This window comes from Salmo salar, chromosome ssa04 (assembly GCF_905237065.1).
Source record: "Salmo salar chromosome ssa04, Ssal_v3.1, whole genome shotgun sequence".
Lineage (NCBI taxonomy): Eukaryota > Metazoa > Chordata > Actinopteri > Salmoniformes > Salmonidae > Salmo > Salmo salar.
In genome coordinates this window covers 54614518-54632824 of record NC_059445.1, presented here as the reverse complement: position 1 = coordinate 54632824, position 18307 = coordinate 54614518, and the positions used below count along the sequence as shown (strand labels likewise).

Sequence of the window (18307 nt, the reverse complement as noted above, 5' to 3'; positions counted from 1 at the left end):
CACAATCTTAACTCCTCTCTATGTACAGAGGTCACAATATTTAAATGTGAATAGCGACAGGGTAAATATGAATAGCGACAGGGTAAATATGAATAGCGACAGGGTAAATATGAATAGCGACAGGGTAAATATGAATAGCGACAGGGTAAATGTGAATAGCGACAGGGTAAATATGAATAGCGACAGGATAAAGTGTGTTGACGTTGTCCGCCCCGCCGGTGAGGTTCAGGTATGCTGCGAACAGAAGATGTTTATTTGGTTTTCCTCACCTTAGCCTCTTTTCCCTTCCTCTTTGCTGTTGTGTGGTTCTTGTCGGGTACCTGTGACATCATTGCGTTATCTGTAAAACATACAATCTATTTCTTTTATATATATATATTTCAATGGTATAGATTACTCATGGTGTGAATGTATTCTATTGGTTTCGTCTGTGACATCAGTAGAGTAGTTTTAAACTGTTACTTAGAACTATCAAATCATTCAGTAAAATATACGTCTGATCAAGTTGTCTCTCTTCCTTCCAACTCTATGTCCCAGGCCTGGCTGTGAGGTGTTTGTGTCGGTCTGTGTGTCTGACCTATACAGTATCTGTAGACAGAGGAAGCGGAGGGGGAGAGGGGCCAAAAACATTAACAAGGGCCCCAATCTCTTGTCACCTGATATAAGAGCATTTCATAAATGAAACCCATCTTATCACACAGTAAAATAAGTGTTTTGTCAACCTCCTCCCCTACCTCCCTCGTATGTTTTGTTAGATGCCAACTGCACCAGACTGCACCTCACTTCCTCGCTTTCTCTCTCCAACACAAAACATTCACAAAAAGTTTCCATGCCTGCAACATCAAGTGGTCTCTCAAAACAAAATGTACGCGGCTGGAACGATATGAGGGGGCGATGAAAAATGCATTTAAACGAACAAAAACCGAAAACCGCTACATACCATTGTGGCAGAATGGAATGGACCCGGGCTTTAAGCTATCTCACCAACCGCTTTGTGAATGAGACAAGCACCCCCAACCGCCAACGCTATATAAGGCAATGAAATGTGTTTTGTTTCGATGTGCCCCTACTCTCCAGGGGGACGGGGATGCTCTCGCTCTCACGCTCGCTCTCTTCCACTCGCTCGCTCTCTTCCTCGCTCTTTCTTTCTCTCTTTTTGAAACACCCGTTTTTTATCTCTGTAAGCCAGATGATACATCTGCCTCTGCTGTTGCTCGGCACTGATTGCGATTGCTGGCCTGTTGCGCTACGTATAAACCATGGTAAATATTTATTTTGAGATCATCAGTTGGGTAAATGAATCCATGAACAGTACGGGCCATCAGAGCCAGTGCTTTGTGGAGGCCGCTCTGGAAGGAGTTACTACATAGTGGATGTGTTTTAAGGTCAGAAAGTCAATGCCATTTGTGTTTATTACAATGCTCATTGATTTTGTCTCAAATCCATCAAAGCTTCCTTTTCCCCTCCCTTCATCTGCGAGAGGCAGCATTGCAAGCAAGAATTCTCTAAAGATGGCTTCCAAGCAGCTTTCTGTTTAGGGAAAATGTTCCATATGAATGTTCAAGAATAGTCTCGTTGGAATCACATGCTTTTACAGGCATTCATTCATCAAACGGATTTAGGGTTTGATGTTATTCTTTTCAGATGCCTTTCTATCTTAAATCAAGGACTCAATGTCCTTAAGGATCTAAAGTGCGTACTTATTTGAATCGTAACTCCCAGTAATCTCTAGTTGTCATTTTCACTCGTCGTCCTCATGTTGTAGAAAAGGTAAAGTTGTTATGGTTCAGTGTTCTTTCTGGAGGGGTGGATGGGTGCCTGACTGGTGGTTGCACTGCCCCAGTGAGAGCATAGGGGCCTGGGACTGGTCCACCCCCTCACACCTTGTGTTCCAGGGGCCCATATAGGGCCTGATGTGATGGGCAGGCCCTCCTATCCCCAGACTGGTTGAGCTGATAAGGGTGCAGACGTGCGTTAAGGGCTGGGAAGATAACAGCACTCACCTAGGGGAAGTGCCTATATAAGATTCTTCCATCACAATCACCTCAGACCGATAAAGCTGTCAAAATGGCTTTGCCCTGACGCTCCCAAGGACGATCACCAACGGCTATCGCTATCTTCCCAAGCAGGTTGAAATGGATTATTTATTTTTTTAAATGAAAGGAAAGTGAATGGCTGTAGTAGAGTTTCCCCTTCCCTTTCCTCCTTTCTTAAAGTGTGACATCATTAGGAGTTATGTCTGACCCCACTTACTGAAGATACAGGAGTGATGAATGTTGGTCTGGGCTCCATCCTCCTACCACACACAGTAATATCCTGAGGTGTCTGAGGAATAGCGTTTTAATAATAAAAACATGGAAGTAGCTGGAGGCACCATAGATTTGTGGAAATATCTCTGCGAGCTGCATTAGTTTTAAACTGAGCCTATGGAGCGTCAGGCACTAAACCCACTAAAGGAGAGTTCCAGGAAGGCTCTGAGGGACTGCATACCTAAGCTTTTTATAGACTGTCCCATAAAGTTACTCAAATCTCCCACTTCCATGACCACAGGCCCCATTCTCACTCTGCAACCATAGCCACTTTCCCCACTTCAACCACTACGAACTCCAACCACAAGTGGTTGTTGCATCATAAGAGGAGAGCCGAAGTTGCGTTTTCACTCATCCATATGTAGTCCATGGATTAATACCCAGAGCTGCTGCTCTCACATGGACCACATTCAAGCACAAGCAGTGGGTATGAGCTGCACCTGTGTAACCGCCCCTCCACCCCCAAAAGTCCAATGATGTATGTAGCCTAGGTGACTTATTGGCAGACAACTAGCTACCTTGTTCAGTATAGATGGAGGAATGGAGTTGTTAGCCTCACTGATTTAGCCAATTGCCTAATTTGAGAAAATTGACTTAAGAAAGCAACAGATATGGGAAACATGAGTAAAAAGAGGGCTGTGTATCTGAAAGGGCTGTAGCTCCACGCCACCCTACTTAATGTAACCTTTACTGAGCGAGAGCCATGTTTGGACCCATGTGGTTACAGTCACGTACTGAAGAAAGAAGTCTGTAGTCACAATTTTGAAATTGTGGTAAACCGCGAAGACCAAGTCTTCTCCTCAGATTCATGCGCTGAAGTGAGGTGTTAATGAATGAGAGGATGATTGAGGAATTCTAATGAAGAAACATAGTAGGCTATAGATACATTTTAGATGAAATATTCCCATTTAAGTTATACATAGGGGATACCACCAACCCTCCGTTTACCTGTCCCCTAATGACAATTTAAAAGACCCCAGAAGTGGAGTATGAAAGATCACGGAGCATTTTGGAACCACTATGGGATAATTCACAGTCCTGGCCTCTTAAGACTCTTTGTGGCTTCCACCAAGTCCACTGATTCAGCCAAAAGCCAGGAGAACTCTGCAATCTGAGGCTTCAAGCTGTGAAAATGCACTGTATGTTTTGGCAGGGGTTTTGGCGCCTTGATTGACAGAAGACTACACGTAGTGGCTTGGGGCAGGAATCTGCCTTATCATTATCTGGGTTAAGAAGTGCTGCAAACACAGGCCAGGTCAGGCAGCGTGTACTAAGGTTACTCCTAGGGATTGACTAGCAGCGGTTGGGGGGATGGAGAGATGAGGAGTATGGAACAACTCACTCCTGACAGAGGTGGAATGATGTGGCTGGAAAGATGGTGGGTTGGGGCACGGAGGGAATGGGGGCAGTGGGCTGAAGTGGTCCCATTGAGGGAACATGGTGAAGGAGAATTTTACTAACGACAAATGAAAACCACATCTCCATCAGGAGACCATACCCCAGACCAGACGGTAGAGCCATTCATGCTGTAGATGAGAGGGACTGAATCGGGAACTGCCGGCCACACTGCCACATCTAACGCTTATCTCCCATTGAGCGTGTCTGTAAATTAGACAAAACGAGGATGATCTCGAGTCTCTCTGACAATATTATTGCTAATGGCTGCCTTCCTCTTGTGTGTGTGTGTGTGTGTGTGTGTGTGTGTGTGTGTGTGTGTGTGAGAAGGACCCTCACATCTCAGCCTGGTGTGATGGTTGTCTGTTCTTCTTAGACCATGTTGCTGGGGCTGCTGTGTTGTGGGGAGCAGCTTGGTCTCCCTCACTCCCCATGAGGCCTGGAGCTGTTGAAACCATACTTGGAGAGTTGATCACGTCTGTGATTGATAGTTGCAATAAAGTTCTGGCTTGTCTTTTGGTATTGTTGTTATTGTTCCCTCCCTATCTCTCCAGAGAGGACAATGAATGAATGAATGAATGAATGAATGGCATTAGTACCCAAAGGTTTTGGGAAAGTCTTCCATGTTTGTGGTGAGTGTTTTATTAAATGCTCCGTTGAGGTTTCTCTCAGTGGTCTGACTTTAATACTTTCAGGTCCATAGGGCAACATTTGATCCTTAAATCGTGGTTAGATATATTAGAAAATAATAGTGACTAAAATACTGGTGGGTTATTTGTGGTTAATGGGTATTTTAAGAACTTGATACGTCCCCTGAGTTTATAGGAATACATCTGAAGAGTCATTTTAATGAACTTTGTTCTTTCAATGTTCTCAATAACCGCTTTGTCCTTTTGTTCCTTTGGAACCTTCATTAACTTTGAGACATTTGGAGACAACACGGCACAACAATGTAGATTTAAACCCCGGTAAATCAGGAAGTGAAACAATGAGGGAAACAAACTGTCGCCACAGAGTTAAGAACCCCATGTGGTCCATCATAACTCATACCTCCTCCCTCTGCCCTCCAAACAAACCTAACTAACATTAACAAATAGCAAAGCAAATAAACACGCTAACAAGATGGCTGACGTTACACTGTCCGTAGTGTCCGCCCTCTGTTCTTGTGTGTTTATTTATTTAGCCTACTGCAGATATAAATCTGTCAGTATCACGTACAAGCATCCTCTATTATACAGTACATGTCTATTGAGTTCCTGAGGTGAAGAGCCTAAGCTCCTATCTGTCAGTATCACATACAAGCATGTCTATTGAGTTCCTGATGTTGTTCCTCCCTGTACTTTCCAGGCTCCACACGGCCCAGAGAGCCATCAAGCAGACCCAGGTGACCGTGCAGAAGATCGGCAAGGAGATTGAGGAGAAACTGAGGACGACAACGGCCTGCACCAAGCGTGTGAGTCAGCCAGCATAATACAGATCCTCCACTGATCTCTTCTCATCTGCAACTCATTCTCTTGCAAACGCATTATCTACGTCGTGCCAGTATCATGTGTTTATGTGCTAACTACAATAGTCAGTTGGTCAGATGAGACCTCTGGCTATGAGAACTGAAATATACTTATTTACATTTTATTTAAGATAATTGTGCTGGACCAGATGAGCAGCAGCTGCTACTCCTGTATTCAGCCAAAACGACCACCTGGGAACATCCAGCAATAATAATCTGTGCTCTAGTGCTAGGCTAAATGCTCAGCAGATTTTATATATTGTATCACACAGATCCTCATAAATATGTAATTGTGCTCTCAGGCAGTTATCATATCCTGTGTTTGGATGAATTAAGCCACTTGAGACCCAGTGCTGTGAAAATGGAGCGGTAATCCTAGGTTTTGAATGTTGTGTTTATTGTAAGTGCACACTTCACAAGCTCCTGTTATAAAAGCCCTGGGGCTCTTGACACCTCCATGTTTTGTTGCTCAAGGTATATGCTACACTATTACATTAAAAGCAGATTTGTGCGGATAGGATTTAACCCCCCTGCCCTCCTCCTCCACAGCTTTCTTTTAAAGCAGGGATGGGCAACTTTGAGTTGGGTGGGGGCCACAAGAAATCTGAAATCTTCATGGGGGGCCATAGTGGCTCATGTGTCTACGTACCCACATCCATACCCACATCCATACACATACATGCAGTCAACTGATTTTTGCAATCAATCTATTTGTGCAGTTAAACTACATAACTCTCTTAACTACATGCGTTCAACCAGTAGCCAGGGCCGGCCCCAGCCTTTTGGGGGCCCTAAAAGAGATTTGGTTATTGGGCCTCCCCTTGCCTGGCTACCCAGACTCCTTGCTACCGCCAAATGTTACGTCACGCCCACAGAGGTTAGTTTCCTCTCCACTATGAGTCTGGATCTGAGTACCTCCCCGACCCTTCACCGACTGCGAACACATTCAGGGCCGTCTGATTGTTCCAGGAACTGATGGGTTAGACCAGACCCAGTACACACGTGGTTTTGGTTAGAGACAATCCATTCAGACTGAAGTATGTTGCGAACGACAGAGCAGTGGAAGAATTGAGTGTGAGTCGTCAGGCTAGGCCACTCCACGTCGTAGCAAAACTTTTTATTGGGCCCCAGTCTTGGCAACGGAGAGAAAATGTTACGTTTGAAAGTACATTTCCTGCAATTTTGCTATTGGGTGAAGAGAACATGTTGCAATTTTACAGCACTTTACATGCAATTCTACTCATTTTGCCATGGGCACAGATAAAAAATGTGCCGTTTTAAAGCTTATTTCCTGTAATTCCACATATTTGTCCATGACTTATGCCATGTTAATATGATATCTGAGTGAGAGTGACTAACAAAATCAATGGGGGGCACCTGGAGGTCAGGGCCCCTGGGCACGTGCCCTGCGTGCCCTGTCAGTATTACTTCCAGTTTAGGTAACTGGCTGGACTAACTTACCGATCTAAAAATTCTTATCTAACAGGGCTCATTGAGTGACAGTCAGCGACTGCCAAAACAAGGACACCATATCTGTAGGACATGAGTGTGGCGGCAGTCCGAGGAGACTGCTCCAACAGTCTCTTCTTGTTGTTCACCTCAACATCTCAGACAGCTGTCACCCTCTATCTGTCTCTCAGCCTTTTGATATCTAAATGTTGTGTTCTTTACCGCTGAATTAGTCTGACAACTTACCAGCACCCTCAGGCAGTCGGATGATGAAGGCCCACACACACACAGAGCACAATTCTCCTATTGAAATGGGCTTGTGGCTGATACTTCACCTCAATGAAACATTCGAAGGCTTTTCAGAGTTCACCTCAGCTAATAAATCATGTTATACCACCTTCAGATCAGCTCAGCCCCCGCTGCTCTCTCTGTGTACTGTAGCTTAGACCGCTCCTTTTAATATCATTTCATTGAGTTAGTGGTTTCATTGTGTGTCTTACTCTGGGTCTCCCTCTCTGTGTGTGAATTCTCTCTCTGTTAGTATCCCTCTCTCCCTCAGTTTGCCCACGCCACCTCTTGTCTGTGTGGGATCAAAGAGTGCAGAGGTGAGGCCACCACCACGGCCCACCGTGGCCCTCTCACCCACACTCTACCATTGATCTCCAGGGTTACGGCCAGGTTATTCCTCTGTCGCTTTTGACTCAGCTGACCAACAGAGTCTTTGATGTCCGGGGGCCCTTCAAACAAGCTGTAGGACATGCATACACGAATGAAAGCACGCACACACACACACGCACACACACACACACACACACACACACACCATGCACGCACACACACACAGGCACGTATTCGCATACACACACACACACACACACACACTGGCACATATTCGCATGCACAAACAGACTACATAGAGCACACACACATTGGCCACACCCTACCTGTCAACTCTGGACCACAGGAGGGCAGTGGTCCGTGCCGAAGGTGGTGTTGGTTAACAAGCCAGCTGCAGCATTCTTGCACTAAATATTGGCTGTTTTATCTGGCCTGTCTGAGTGACTGACACCCTACCCTCTCTTTTCCTACAAAAGCCTCAAGACCTCGATAGGAGGCCTATCAGCGTTTACTCTGATCCTGGCTGCGATCGCCATCTCTGTGTCTGTGTTGATACCACATGCTGCTCTAGACAACTGGCAAAATAAGGGGCTCTCTAAATAAGCTTGAAATTCTTGGTGGGTCGGAGGATGGAAGAATGCAGGACTGATTGGGACCATCATATCAAGCAGCCAGACTGGGAAAGGAGAGAGCTGCTCAGGCAGCTAACTCTCTCTCTCTGGCCTTCATTAACCTCCTCCTTGGTGGTGGATTATGATACCGATCAGAGGAATCAAAGGGGATTTGAGATGGAGGAGGATGAGCTCTATTCTCTGTATACCCGTCGCAAGACCCACTGCTTGGTGTTTATTTATAAAACCCTCTTAGGCCTCACTCCCCCCTATCTGATATACCTACTGCAGCCCTCCTCCTCCACATACAACACCCACTCTCCCAGTCACATTCTGTTAAAGGTTCCCAAAGCGCACACATCCCTGGATCACACGTCTTTTCAGTTCGCTGCAGCTAGCGACTGGAACGAGCTGCAACAAACACTCAAACTGGACAGTTATCTCAATCTCTTCATTCAAAGACTCAATCATGGACACTTACTGACAGTTGTGGCTGTTTTGTATGATATATTGTTGTCTCTACCTTCTTGCCCTTTGTGCTGTTGTCTGTACCCAATAATGTTTGTACCATGTTTTGTGCTGCTACCATGTTGTTGTCATGTGTTGCTGCCATGCTATGTGGTTGTCTTTGGTCTCTCTTTATGTTGTGTTGTTGTCCTTTTTTAAATGTATTTTTTATCCCAGCCCCCGTCCCCGCAGGAGGCCTTTTGGTAGGCCGTCATCGTAAATATGAATTTGTTTTTAACTGACTTGCCTAGTTAAATAAAAATAAATAAATAAATCCCTCTATCTATCCATCCATCCCTCTCTCTCTCTCCTCTTATCTTCCCCACCTATGTGCCCATCGAAAGAGCAAGCGCTGTTCTTCATTTGGGGTAGTACATCCAGGGCTGGAGGGGTCATCCCAACCGGGTCTTAAATGAACCCCAGATAGAGTGAGATGTTAGGGGCTGATAGGGAGACACCCTGTGGTGGCTGGACATGTTGACTAATGACCTGCGTACTGAGAGCTCTATCCAGGTCTACCCAGGCCATGGAGCATGTGGTGAGCTAGATGTCACCCGACACTGTGTTAGCTGGGGAGGGAGAGTCATCTGGTGTTGATGCCAGCGCTGTGTGTGTGTGTGACCCTGAATCACCACCTCCCCACACCAAAAGCCTGCTAAGATACTTATGGTGTACTGCACAATTTCTGAGATGGTACCACATTTATCACGTCACCTCCACAATAGTTTGTCTCTCATGATCATTTCTCATATGCCCCTTCCTCCCCTCCAATCGAGACCATTTGGAAGCCATCTGGAAACACACAGCTCAGCTTCACTCTTACTGCTCTGACAGTCTGCAGTGTTTGATATGGTGATAGACTGGGACTTCAGGCTGTGTTTATTACCATCATGGGGCTATAGGGCTGCCCATTCATTCACAGCGGGATTCAGTCTGTCTGTCCACTCAGATGTAATCAGAGTCTTGTGTTTCACTGGCCCTGCCCCCTCCGTCACCCCTGTGCCCTGCAGTTCCTCCCTCAGACATTATCAATCTACAGCCAGCTGTCGACCGACCAGGGAAGAGAAGGGGTTAGTTCTGTTCAGCACTCATCATGGACTCATCTTCTACCTGGAATGGCCTTGGATGGTTAGGACTGTCATACGATGCCTAACTAACTCAATGCTCCCCTCCCCACCATGAAGGTGAAGTTAGGAAGACAAGGATGTTGGATAGTCTGAAGCTGTCCAATGAAAGGAGTGCTAAGAGGATGCTCCCCCTTCCTCTTCAGACTTTCTGACTCCAGTCTTGCTAAAGCGCTGCTAAAGACAAAGCCTGTCTTTGTAGTATCTCAAGTATCTCTACCAGTATCTCTATACTTGGATGTATCGTGGCAAGGAAACAAAATCTGAAGCGGATTTAGTTCTTATTTTAGAAACAAACAGTATTATGTTGTCACCTAGAGTCACATTTGTTTATTTGGCAAGCTATAGCACCCATCATTTTACATGAAATAGGTTTTTATAGGACCATAGAGTTTAGTCTAATTTGTTTTCTTTTTTTTGCCATGGAAAATCTGGTATTGTAGTATCGCGATACTGGTATTGTGATAACCTTACCAGAATTGAAGCTCCCATCAGGACAAGTCTGTTGGCTAGTCTGCAGCTGACATGAGTGAATAGGGGATGTTGGTGCGCGCTTATCCTCCTCTCCTCTTAGACTTTGACTCAGCTCTGATAAAGCCCAAGCCTCTCTTTACATACAGCCTTCAATGTAAGAGAAAAGGGCAGAAGTGAGGAAGTTCTAGTCAGGATGTAGCAGCCAAGGGCCCAGCCTCTCCTCTCCTGACTGCAGTCAGCTTTGCTCCAGGCCTTAGTGAGGGTTCAGCCACAATGTCCATCCCAGAATGAACCCTTCACAAAGCCCACCCAGTCTAACCCATCGGCACGGATTCCTACCTCCACAAACGCAAGTGCATCCTGCTCTTGTCCACAACTTCTATCAGATACCATTTTGCTGCATAACATCCTGGTCCTTCACACCAGTTAGTGCGGTGTTGTTTCTCTTGCTTGGAAGTGACCGTATCTCACTTTTGCCCTCTGCATGAGGGAGATTTTACCATAATTCTATTACCAAACTGTATTTGCACAGTTTTTCCAATAAATGTTAACAAAATGTGTTTACTGTGTAAATAGTTCAAAGTAGTCATTGTGCATAGAGTTGTATGGTTTATTAGTTTGAAATCAATGGTTTTTGTTTGGCATACATTTTGAAATGAAAAATCGTAGTGCAAGCGTAATTCCGTTATCGTGGAATTGCTCATGAGGATCTCCGATTTCTCTCGTGGAGGCTGTTTTAGGGGTTGTTTTGAAATAACTTGTTTGAGGCCCCACCATAGATAGATAGAGGACTCATCTTTGTATCTGTGCCATTATGGCGTCTGTGACGGCATAGGCAGCACCATTGAAGCAATCTCCATTTTGAAGTAGTCCATTTTTCTTCTTCACAATTGACTGATCCATCCTGTCACCAGAAGGGATCAGCTAATGAAGTTGTAAGTCCCACTCAGTTGACTAAATGAAAATAGTGGAAGCCCTCTGGCGCTGCCCATGCAAATATGGCCTTTTGGCCACTAGAGTTCTCTGTCATTCTCTGTGGGCCCCACTTGTCTTCGCTCATCCAGGATTAACAGTGTCTTTTGGGTTAGTAGAGGCGTATTGAATGAGTTCGTTACATGATTGTCCCTAGATTACATGGTTTGTTCTAAAGGACCTAATGGGGGTATGGTGGTGGGCTGGGGCAATTAAAAGCATTTGCTGTGGTGAATCACAACATGTATTCTGTCTCTGTTTATCCTTCCTTTTTCTCTCCTTTGATCTTTCGTCTCTTTTCTATCTCTTTCTTTTCAAATTTTTCTCTCTCCCCCCCTCTGTTTGCAGAAGAAGGAGCGGGAGTGTATGCAGCTGCGTCTGGGGACACTACGCAGTGAGCTGGAGAGACAGAGGAAAGCGCTGGGCCGGGAGACAGACCTGCGGCAGAAGGAGAGAGCACTGCTTCAGAAGAAGGGTAAATGGAATTTGGAGTTACACCTTAAGACACAATAGACAGGAATTTCCACAAGGCCACAATTTCAAATTGCGTACAGTGTGGGACTGGGGGTTCACATGGGATTGTATTCCTAATACATGCCTTACACAGGGTGCGTCCTAAACAGCACTCTATTCCCTATATATCTCACACTACTTTTGGCCAAAAGTAGTTCAATACAAAGGAAATATGTGGCCATTTGGAACGCAACCCACAGACAGGTACACTTTGGGTCAGCCAACTGCTGTTCTTGGTGTGCTCTACTGTATTTTACTGCATATTCCACTCCAAACATTTACAGTAGAGTACACTACAGCACCTCAAACACAGGAAACCTCTTTCATGTTGAACGTCTGGAGGCTCTGAGTCACTCCTTCACGGTGACTGTTTTCCCTGGCCGTGTGACACTTTCAGACAGAGAAATGTCTTTGCCGGCCAGCCAAGTTGTCCTACCAGGGCCGGTAAAGTAAATCGTTTGCCTTTTATGGTGTCATTCAGCCAATTAAATGGGTTGAATAACTGCAGGTTGTATCATGTCTGGGATGGGTGGGTTTGTTTTATAGGCCAGTTTACTGCTGCATATCTGGTATGTCCACAGGGAAATAAAAAGCCTAGCAGAGTTCATATCCACATCACCATACCATGATGGACACGCACAGACAGGTTCATGCACTCACACAATCACACACACATACATTCATACATACATATACTGTACACGTGCAAATGTATCACTCTCTCCGTCTCACTCTCTGACTCCCTCTCTGACCCCCTCTCTCCAGGTCCCTCCTTCTACCTCTTCTGTTTTGTTTTCTCTGAACAGTCTGTTTTTGTATTTGTTTAACATCAGGGTAGGGTGGGTTCTGAGAGGACGTGGGGGGACTAAGGCTCTGAGGGATCCAAGCTCTGTGTTTGGCCAAGGGGCTAGCTTAATTCTCCCTAAGATGACTTCTGTTAATGATTGGCTGGCCATCTGCACTGCAGCACACCATCCCTGCACACACTGTGTTCTTAACATCCAGGCTCACACACAGTAAGCCAACCAACATGCATGCACGAACGCACACACACAGACACTACAAGGAGGGGTCAGGGAAAGGTTCTCTTTGTGTCCCTGTCCTGATGAATGGCCCTTAATCCTCTGTCACCACTCGTACCATTGCTGGAGGGAAATCCTGGCCACAAATTGAGAATGTCCTTTGTGAAGAGAGGACAGGCGCTTATTTAAACTAACAAGGAAAAGTACCTGGTAGTAGATAAGAGCAGGTTAGGTATGTATAGTTTCCATGGTAACACTGTCATTTGACTCACCTCAGTAAACTACTAGGACCAGAGAGCCTTGTCATTAGCTCCAGTCTCTGTCCCCCCCATGCTACCCACTAGGCTACATCATATTGAGCTTTTCTGAAACCGTGTCGGAATCACATCGGCACTGTCTGTTTCCAATCCTCAGTCCTTTCTGTGAAATGACTGTTTTTCTGACGATCCCCTTTACTGTCAACAAATGGGGGTAAAACACAAATATACAGTACTGGGGTGGCGTGTGTGTGGGTAGTGATGGGTTGGGGGTTTCATGAGTCTTGTCTTATATTGCCACAGGTATGTGATGAACGCTACGAAGCTGGTAGACACTGTGTGTGTGCGTGTGCGTGTGCGTGCGTGTGCGTGTGTATGTGTGTGCGTGCGTGTGTGCGTGCGCGTGTGCGTGTGCGCGCGCCGCGCTTGGCCACTATGACTGTGTGAAGATGCAGCATACAGGGGAGCACCAGGGTAAGTTATCATCTTGATGACAGGCTAACAGGCTGTCCAATGGCTGCTGATTTGCTATGATGGTGGACTGCATGCATCCCTGTGTGTGTGTCAAAGCGTGTGTAAGAGGCCTGAGCAGAGCTGTAATTCTTTGCAGAGACAAAGCACAGAGAAAACGGAGCATTATTTTAACCTTAACCCCCACAGTCCTCTATTTAATCATGCATGTCCCAATTTAGTTTTTTAACTCCTACTTGTCCTCTGCTTTTCAACATCTTTCCTTTAGAATGAACAGGCTCAGAGGGGTCACAATTTCCTCTCACCTAATTTTCCCCTCTACCACCTTGAGCAGCTGTTATAAATTAGGGCGGTAAAAAGTATTTATCGCGGTTATTAACAGTAGTTATTTTCACTCTCTGCCGCGGCACAGAGGCGACTGTAGGCCAATAAACGTCAGTGGTGGAGTTAGTTACCCAGAGTTGAGAGTAAGGATTTATAAAGTGGTGAGAGATGTGGGGGTATCTATCACACACTGGACTTAGCTCAGCTCTCTGGTCCCCACACTAAACCTATCAACTTTATACCCACAGTCACCAGCTCCCTCAGCTGCACAGCGGCCATGTTGAGTTATTGAGGGCGAGAGAGGGCAACTGTGACTGACATTCTTACTAATGAGTGGTATTACTGGACTGGAGGGGGCCTATAAGAGCCAGTAGGAGCAACTTGAGAGACATCTCTTTCTCTTGTTATTTCTCTCGCCCTCTCTTTCAATCTCTTTCAGCCTTTTTCTCTCTCGCTACACTTAACATTGTGTGTGTGAGAGACTTGAAGGGGTTTGATGACGACAAGGCCAGTCTGTTGGATCGCTTTGTGTTGAAAACGAGCTGCGTTCCAGCCTTCTAATCTTCTCACTCTCTCTCTCTTTATTCTCCTGCACGGAGAGCGTGAGCAACCTCAAGATGTTCTCCAGGCCTTTCATCAGGACAAAGGAGAGGAGAGCAGGATGGAGAGAGTGTAGCAGGGCTGTAAAAAAGGAAAGGAGGGCTTATTGAAGGGCAGACATCCTGTCTTGTACCAACACGGGCCACAACAGTCACGTCCTCCATCTTACACAGTAACACACCCTGTCCTTGCTTCATGGATTTTATCCCTTTCTTCCTCCATATTTCCTTTGCTCTCTCTCCCTCCAACTCTCTCTTACTCTCTCCCCCCCTCTCTCTCTCTACTCTTTACTGAGATGGAAAGAGGTAGCCCTTTATAGTAGGGTGTGTGGGTGTTTTTCCACCCGTGACATAGAGGTAATGAAGGCAGATATTATTTTGTCTCTGAAGGGCGAACACAACAACATTGGCGAGTGGTGAAAGATCAACATCTCTAAAGCTGTGTGACGTAGCCAAACAGCACCACAGGGTAGCCCTCCACACACACACGTTTTTACAGTCTCCATTTCTTTTAGTTTGGCAGCAGAGGCTTGATGCTTAGGAGACTGGAATGGAGGGGTGGAGGGGTAGTAGTGGCGGTTACATAAACGCGAGGGCGAGCTAAGGGCCTATGCAGGTGAAGGGGGACTTTAGAAAGCTGTTTTCAAGTCTTCTCTTAAACCAAAAGGGCTGGCTAATCTGTTCCATTCCAGACAGTAATTCTTCTCATCATTCTTAATTTGATGACGATTTGGCCCTGGCCCCCGAACCTTCACTTCGCCCTCCATGTACCCCCCCACTATATCCTCCCTGCCACCCCGCTTTGGATTTTCTGTCTGGGCATAACAGCTTTGACATGTAACATGCAGTGGAAGAGCAGGTCATTTGAACCAGCTGGGTTTGAAGTCGTGTGTATTGGAGCCACTCTATCTGTGCTGCGTTCAGCCTGTCAACAGTGGTGTACATGAGATGGGATGGTTGGGAGGGAGTTGGGGTTTGTATTCATGCTTCTCTTTATTTGACTAAATGTTTATTTACAAAAGTAAAACAAATCCTGCCATCATTATTCATGTGTAGCTGTTTTATGTGCTGTGTGTGGGGAGGAAATGGTTTTTTTCCTGATCAAAGTAGCAATGTGAAGTTACCAGTGTTTATTGGAAAAGGCATCAGACCAACAATTTTTACCAGTATGTGTTTCATGTGCAACCAAAGGAAAAAACTCTAGACCACCTTTACTCCACACACAGACATGCATACAAAGCTCTCCCTCACCCTCCATTTGGCAAATCTGACAATAATTCTATCCTCCTGATTCGTGCTAACAAGCAAAAACTAAAGCAGGAAGTACCAGTGACTTGCTCAATCCGGAAGTGGTCACATGACGCAGATGTTAAGCTACAGGACTGTTTTGCAAGCACAGACTGAAATATGTTCAGGGATTCATCCAATGGCATTAAGGAGTATACCACCTCAGTCACCGGCTTCATCAATAAGTGCATTGATGACGTCGTCCCCACAGTGACCGTACATACAGTGCCTTCGGAAAGTATTCAGCTTTATTCTAAAATGGATGAAATAAAAATACATCCTCAGCAATCTACACACTATACCCTATAATGACCAAGCGAAAAGAGGTTTTAATACATTTTTGCAAATTTATTAATAATAAAAACGGATACGTATGTAAATAAGGTATTCTGACCCTTTGCGATGAGACTCGAAATTGAGCTCTAGATGTTTCTAGAACTTGATTTGAGTCGACCTGTGGTAAATTCAATTGATTGGACATGATTTGAAAAGGAACACACCTGTCTATATAAGGTCCCACAGTGGAGGATGGCTGGCGCCAGAGAGGATGGCTGACTTTTTACATGCTCTTAACCATGTTGTTATTAACAACTGTTTTTTTATTTTTTATTATTATTATTATTTTTTTTTTACATTGTTTGTAACTTATTTTTTTTATTATTTTGTACATAATGTTGCTGCTACCGTCTCTTTATGACCGAAAATAACTTCTGGACATCAGAACTGCGATTACTCACCGCGAACTGGAAGAAGCTTTTTCCTTTAACGAGTCCGATGAGAAGGATATACTGCTTTCCCGGGAACAGGCCCAAATCTCCGTCATTTGCGTGAAGAAAAGACTGAGAAAAAGGGGGCGGAGGTCGGGCTGCCTTCTGAAAATTCGTAGGCGAGCGAATAAACCTTAACTACAATCCATTCTGTTGGCCAATGTGCAATCATTGGAAAATTAAATCAGTGACCTACTATCAAGATTATCCTACAAACGGGTCATTCAAAACTGTAATCTCTTATGTTTCACCGAGTCGTGACTGAATGAAGGCATGGATAATATAGAGCTGGTAGGATTTTCCATGCACCGGCAGAACAGAGAAGCTACGTCTGGTAAGCCGAGGGGTGGGTGTGTGTGTCTATTTGTCAATAACAGCTGGTGCGTGATGTCACCCCGCTCCTCCGCTCTCTCCACTGGCTTCCAGTTGAAGCTCGCATCCGCTACAAGACCATGGTGCTTGCCTACGGAGCTGTGAGGGGAACGGCACCTCCGTACCTTCAGGCTCTGATCAGGCCCTACACCCAAACAAGGGCACTGTGTTCATCCACCTCTGGCCTGCTCGCCTCCCTACCTCTTGAGGAAGCACAGCTCCCGCTCAGCCCAGTCAAAACGGTTCGCTGCTCTGGCACCCCAATGGTGGAACAAGCTCCCTCACGACGCCAGGACAGCGGAGTCAATCACCACCTTCCGGAGACACCTGAAACCCCACCTCTTTAAGGAATACCTAGGATAGGATAAAGTAATCCTTCTAACCCCCCCCCCCCCCCAAAAGATTTAGATGCACTATTGTAAAGTGGTTGTTCCACTGGATATCATATGGTGAATGCACCAATTTGTAAGTCGCTCTGGATAAGAGCGTCTGCTAAATGACTTAAATGTAAAATGTCTAATATTAAAGAAGTCTCGAGGTATTGCTTGCCTGAGGTAGAGTACCTTATGTAGACCACACTATCTACCAAGAGAGTTCTCATCTGTATTATTCATAGCCGTCTATTTACCAACAAGTAACTCTATAAGGCCATAAGCAAACAAGAAAATGCTCATCCAGAAGTGGCGCTCCTAGTGGCCGGGGACTTTAATGCAGTTAAACTTAAATCCGTTTTACCTCATTTCTACCAGCATGTCACGTGCAACCAGAGAAAAAAAGTTCTCCCCCGTCCTCCATTTGGCAAATCTGACCATAATTCCAGCCTCTTGATTCCTGCTTACAAGCAAAAACTAAAGCAGGAAGTACAAGTGACTCGCTCAATATGGAAGTGGTCAGATGACGAGGATGCTACGCTACAGGACTGTTTTGCTAGCACAGACTGGAATATGTTCCGGGATTCATCAAATGGCATTGAGGACTATACCACCTCAGTCATCGGCTTCATCAATAAGTACATCGACAACGTCGTCCCCACTGTGACCGTACATAGATATCCCAACCAGAAGCCATGGATTACAGGCAACATCTGCATTGAGCTTAAGGCTAGAGCTGCCGCTTTCAAGGAGCGGGACACTAATCCGGACGCTTATAAGAAATCCCGCTCTGACACTCGCCAGATGTGGTAGGGCTTGCAAACTATTACGGAATACAAAGGGAAGCCCAGCCGCGAACTGTCCAGTGAAACGAGCCGACCAGATGAGCTAAATGATTTCTACGTGCGCTTCGAGGCAAGCAACACTGAAGCATGCATGAGAGCACCAGCTATTCTGGATGACTGACTAAACACCTCCCTCTGCAACTGGATCCTATACTTCCTGACGGGCCACCTCCCCCCGGTAGTAAGGGTAGGCAACAACATATCAAGGAGATGATCGTGGACTACAGGAAAAGGAGGACACCCCCATTCTCATAGACGGGGTTGTAGTGGAGCAGGTTGTGAGCTTCAAGTTCCATGGTGTCCACATCACCAACAAACTATCACGCCAAGATAGTTGTGAAGAGGGCATGACAAAGCCTATTCCCCCTCAGGAGACTGAAAAGATTTGGCATGGGTCCTCAGATCCTTAAAAAGTTCTACAGCTCCACCATCAAGAGCATCCTGACCGGTTGCATCACCGCCTGTTATGGCAACTGCTCGGCCTCCGACCGCAAGGCTCTACAGAGGGTAGTG

At 45.7% G+C, this 18307-nt stretch overlaps 1 protein-coding gene across 2 annotated transcripts in view; it reads left to right on the top strand.

Annotated features, from left to right (window-relative positions):
* Nucleotides 1-18307, top strand: part of LOC106603537 (UV radiation resistance-associated gene protein) — a 145130-nt gene that overhangs the window by 18607 nt on the left and 108216 nt on the right. For both annotated transcript variants that reach the window (XM_014197365.2, XM_045717107.1), the window contains exons 7-8: nt 5052-5157; nt 11315-11441. In XM_014197365.2, the coding sequence (XP_014052840.2) occupies nt 5052-5157; nt 11315-11441 (233 nt within the window). The remainder of the gene's footprint in view (nt 1-5051; nt 5158-11314; nt 11442-18307) is intronic.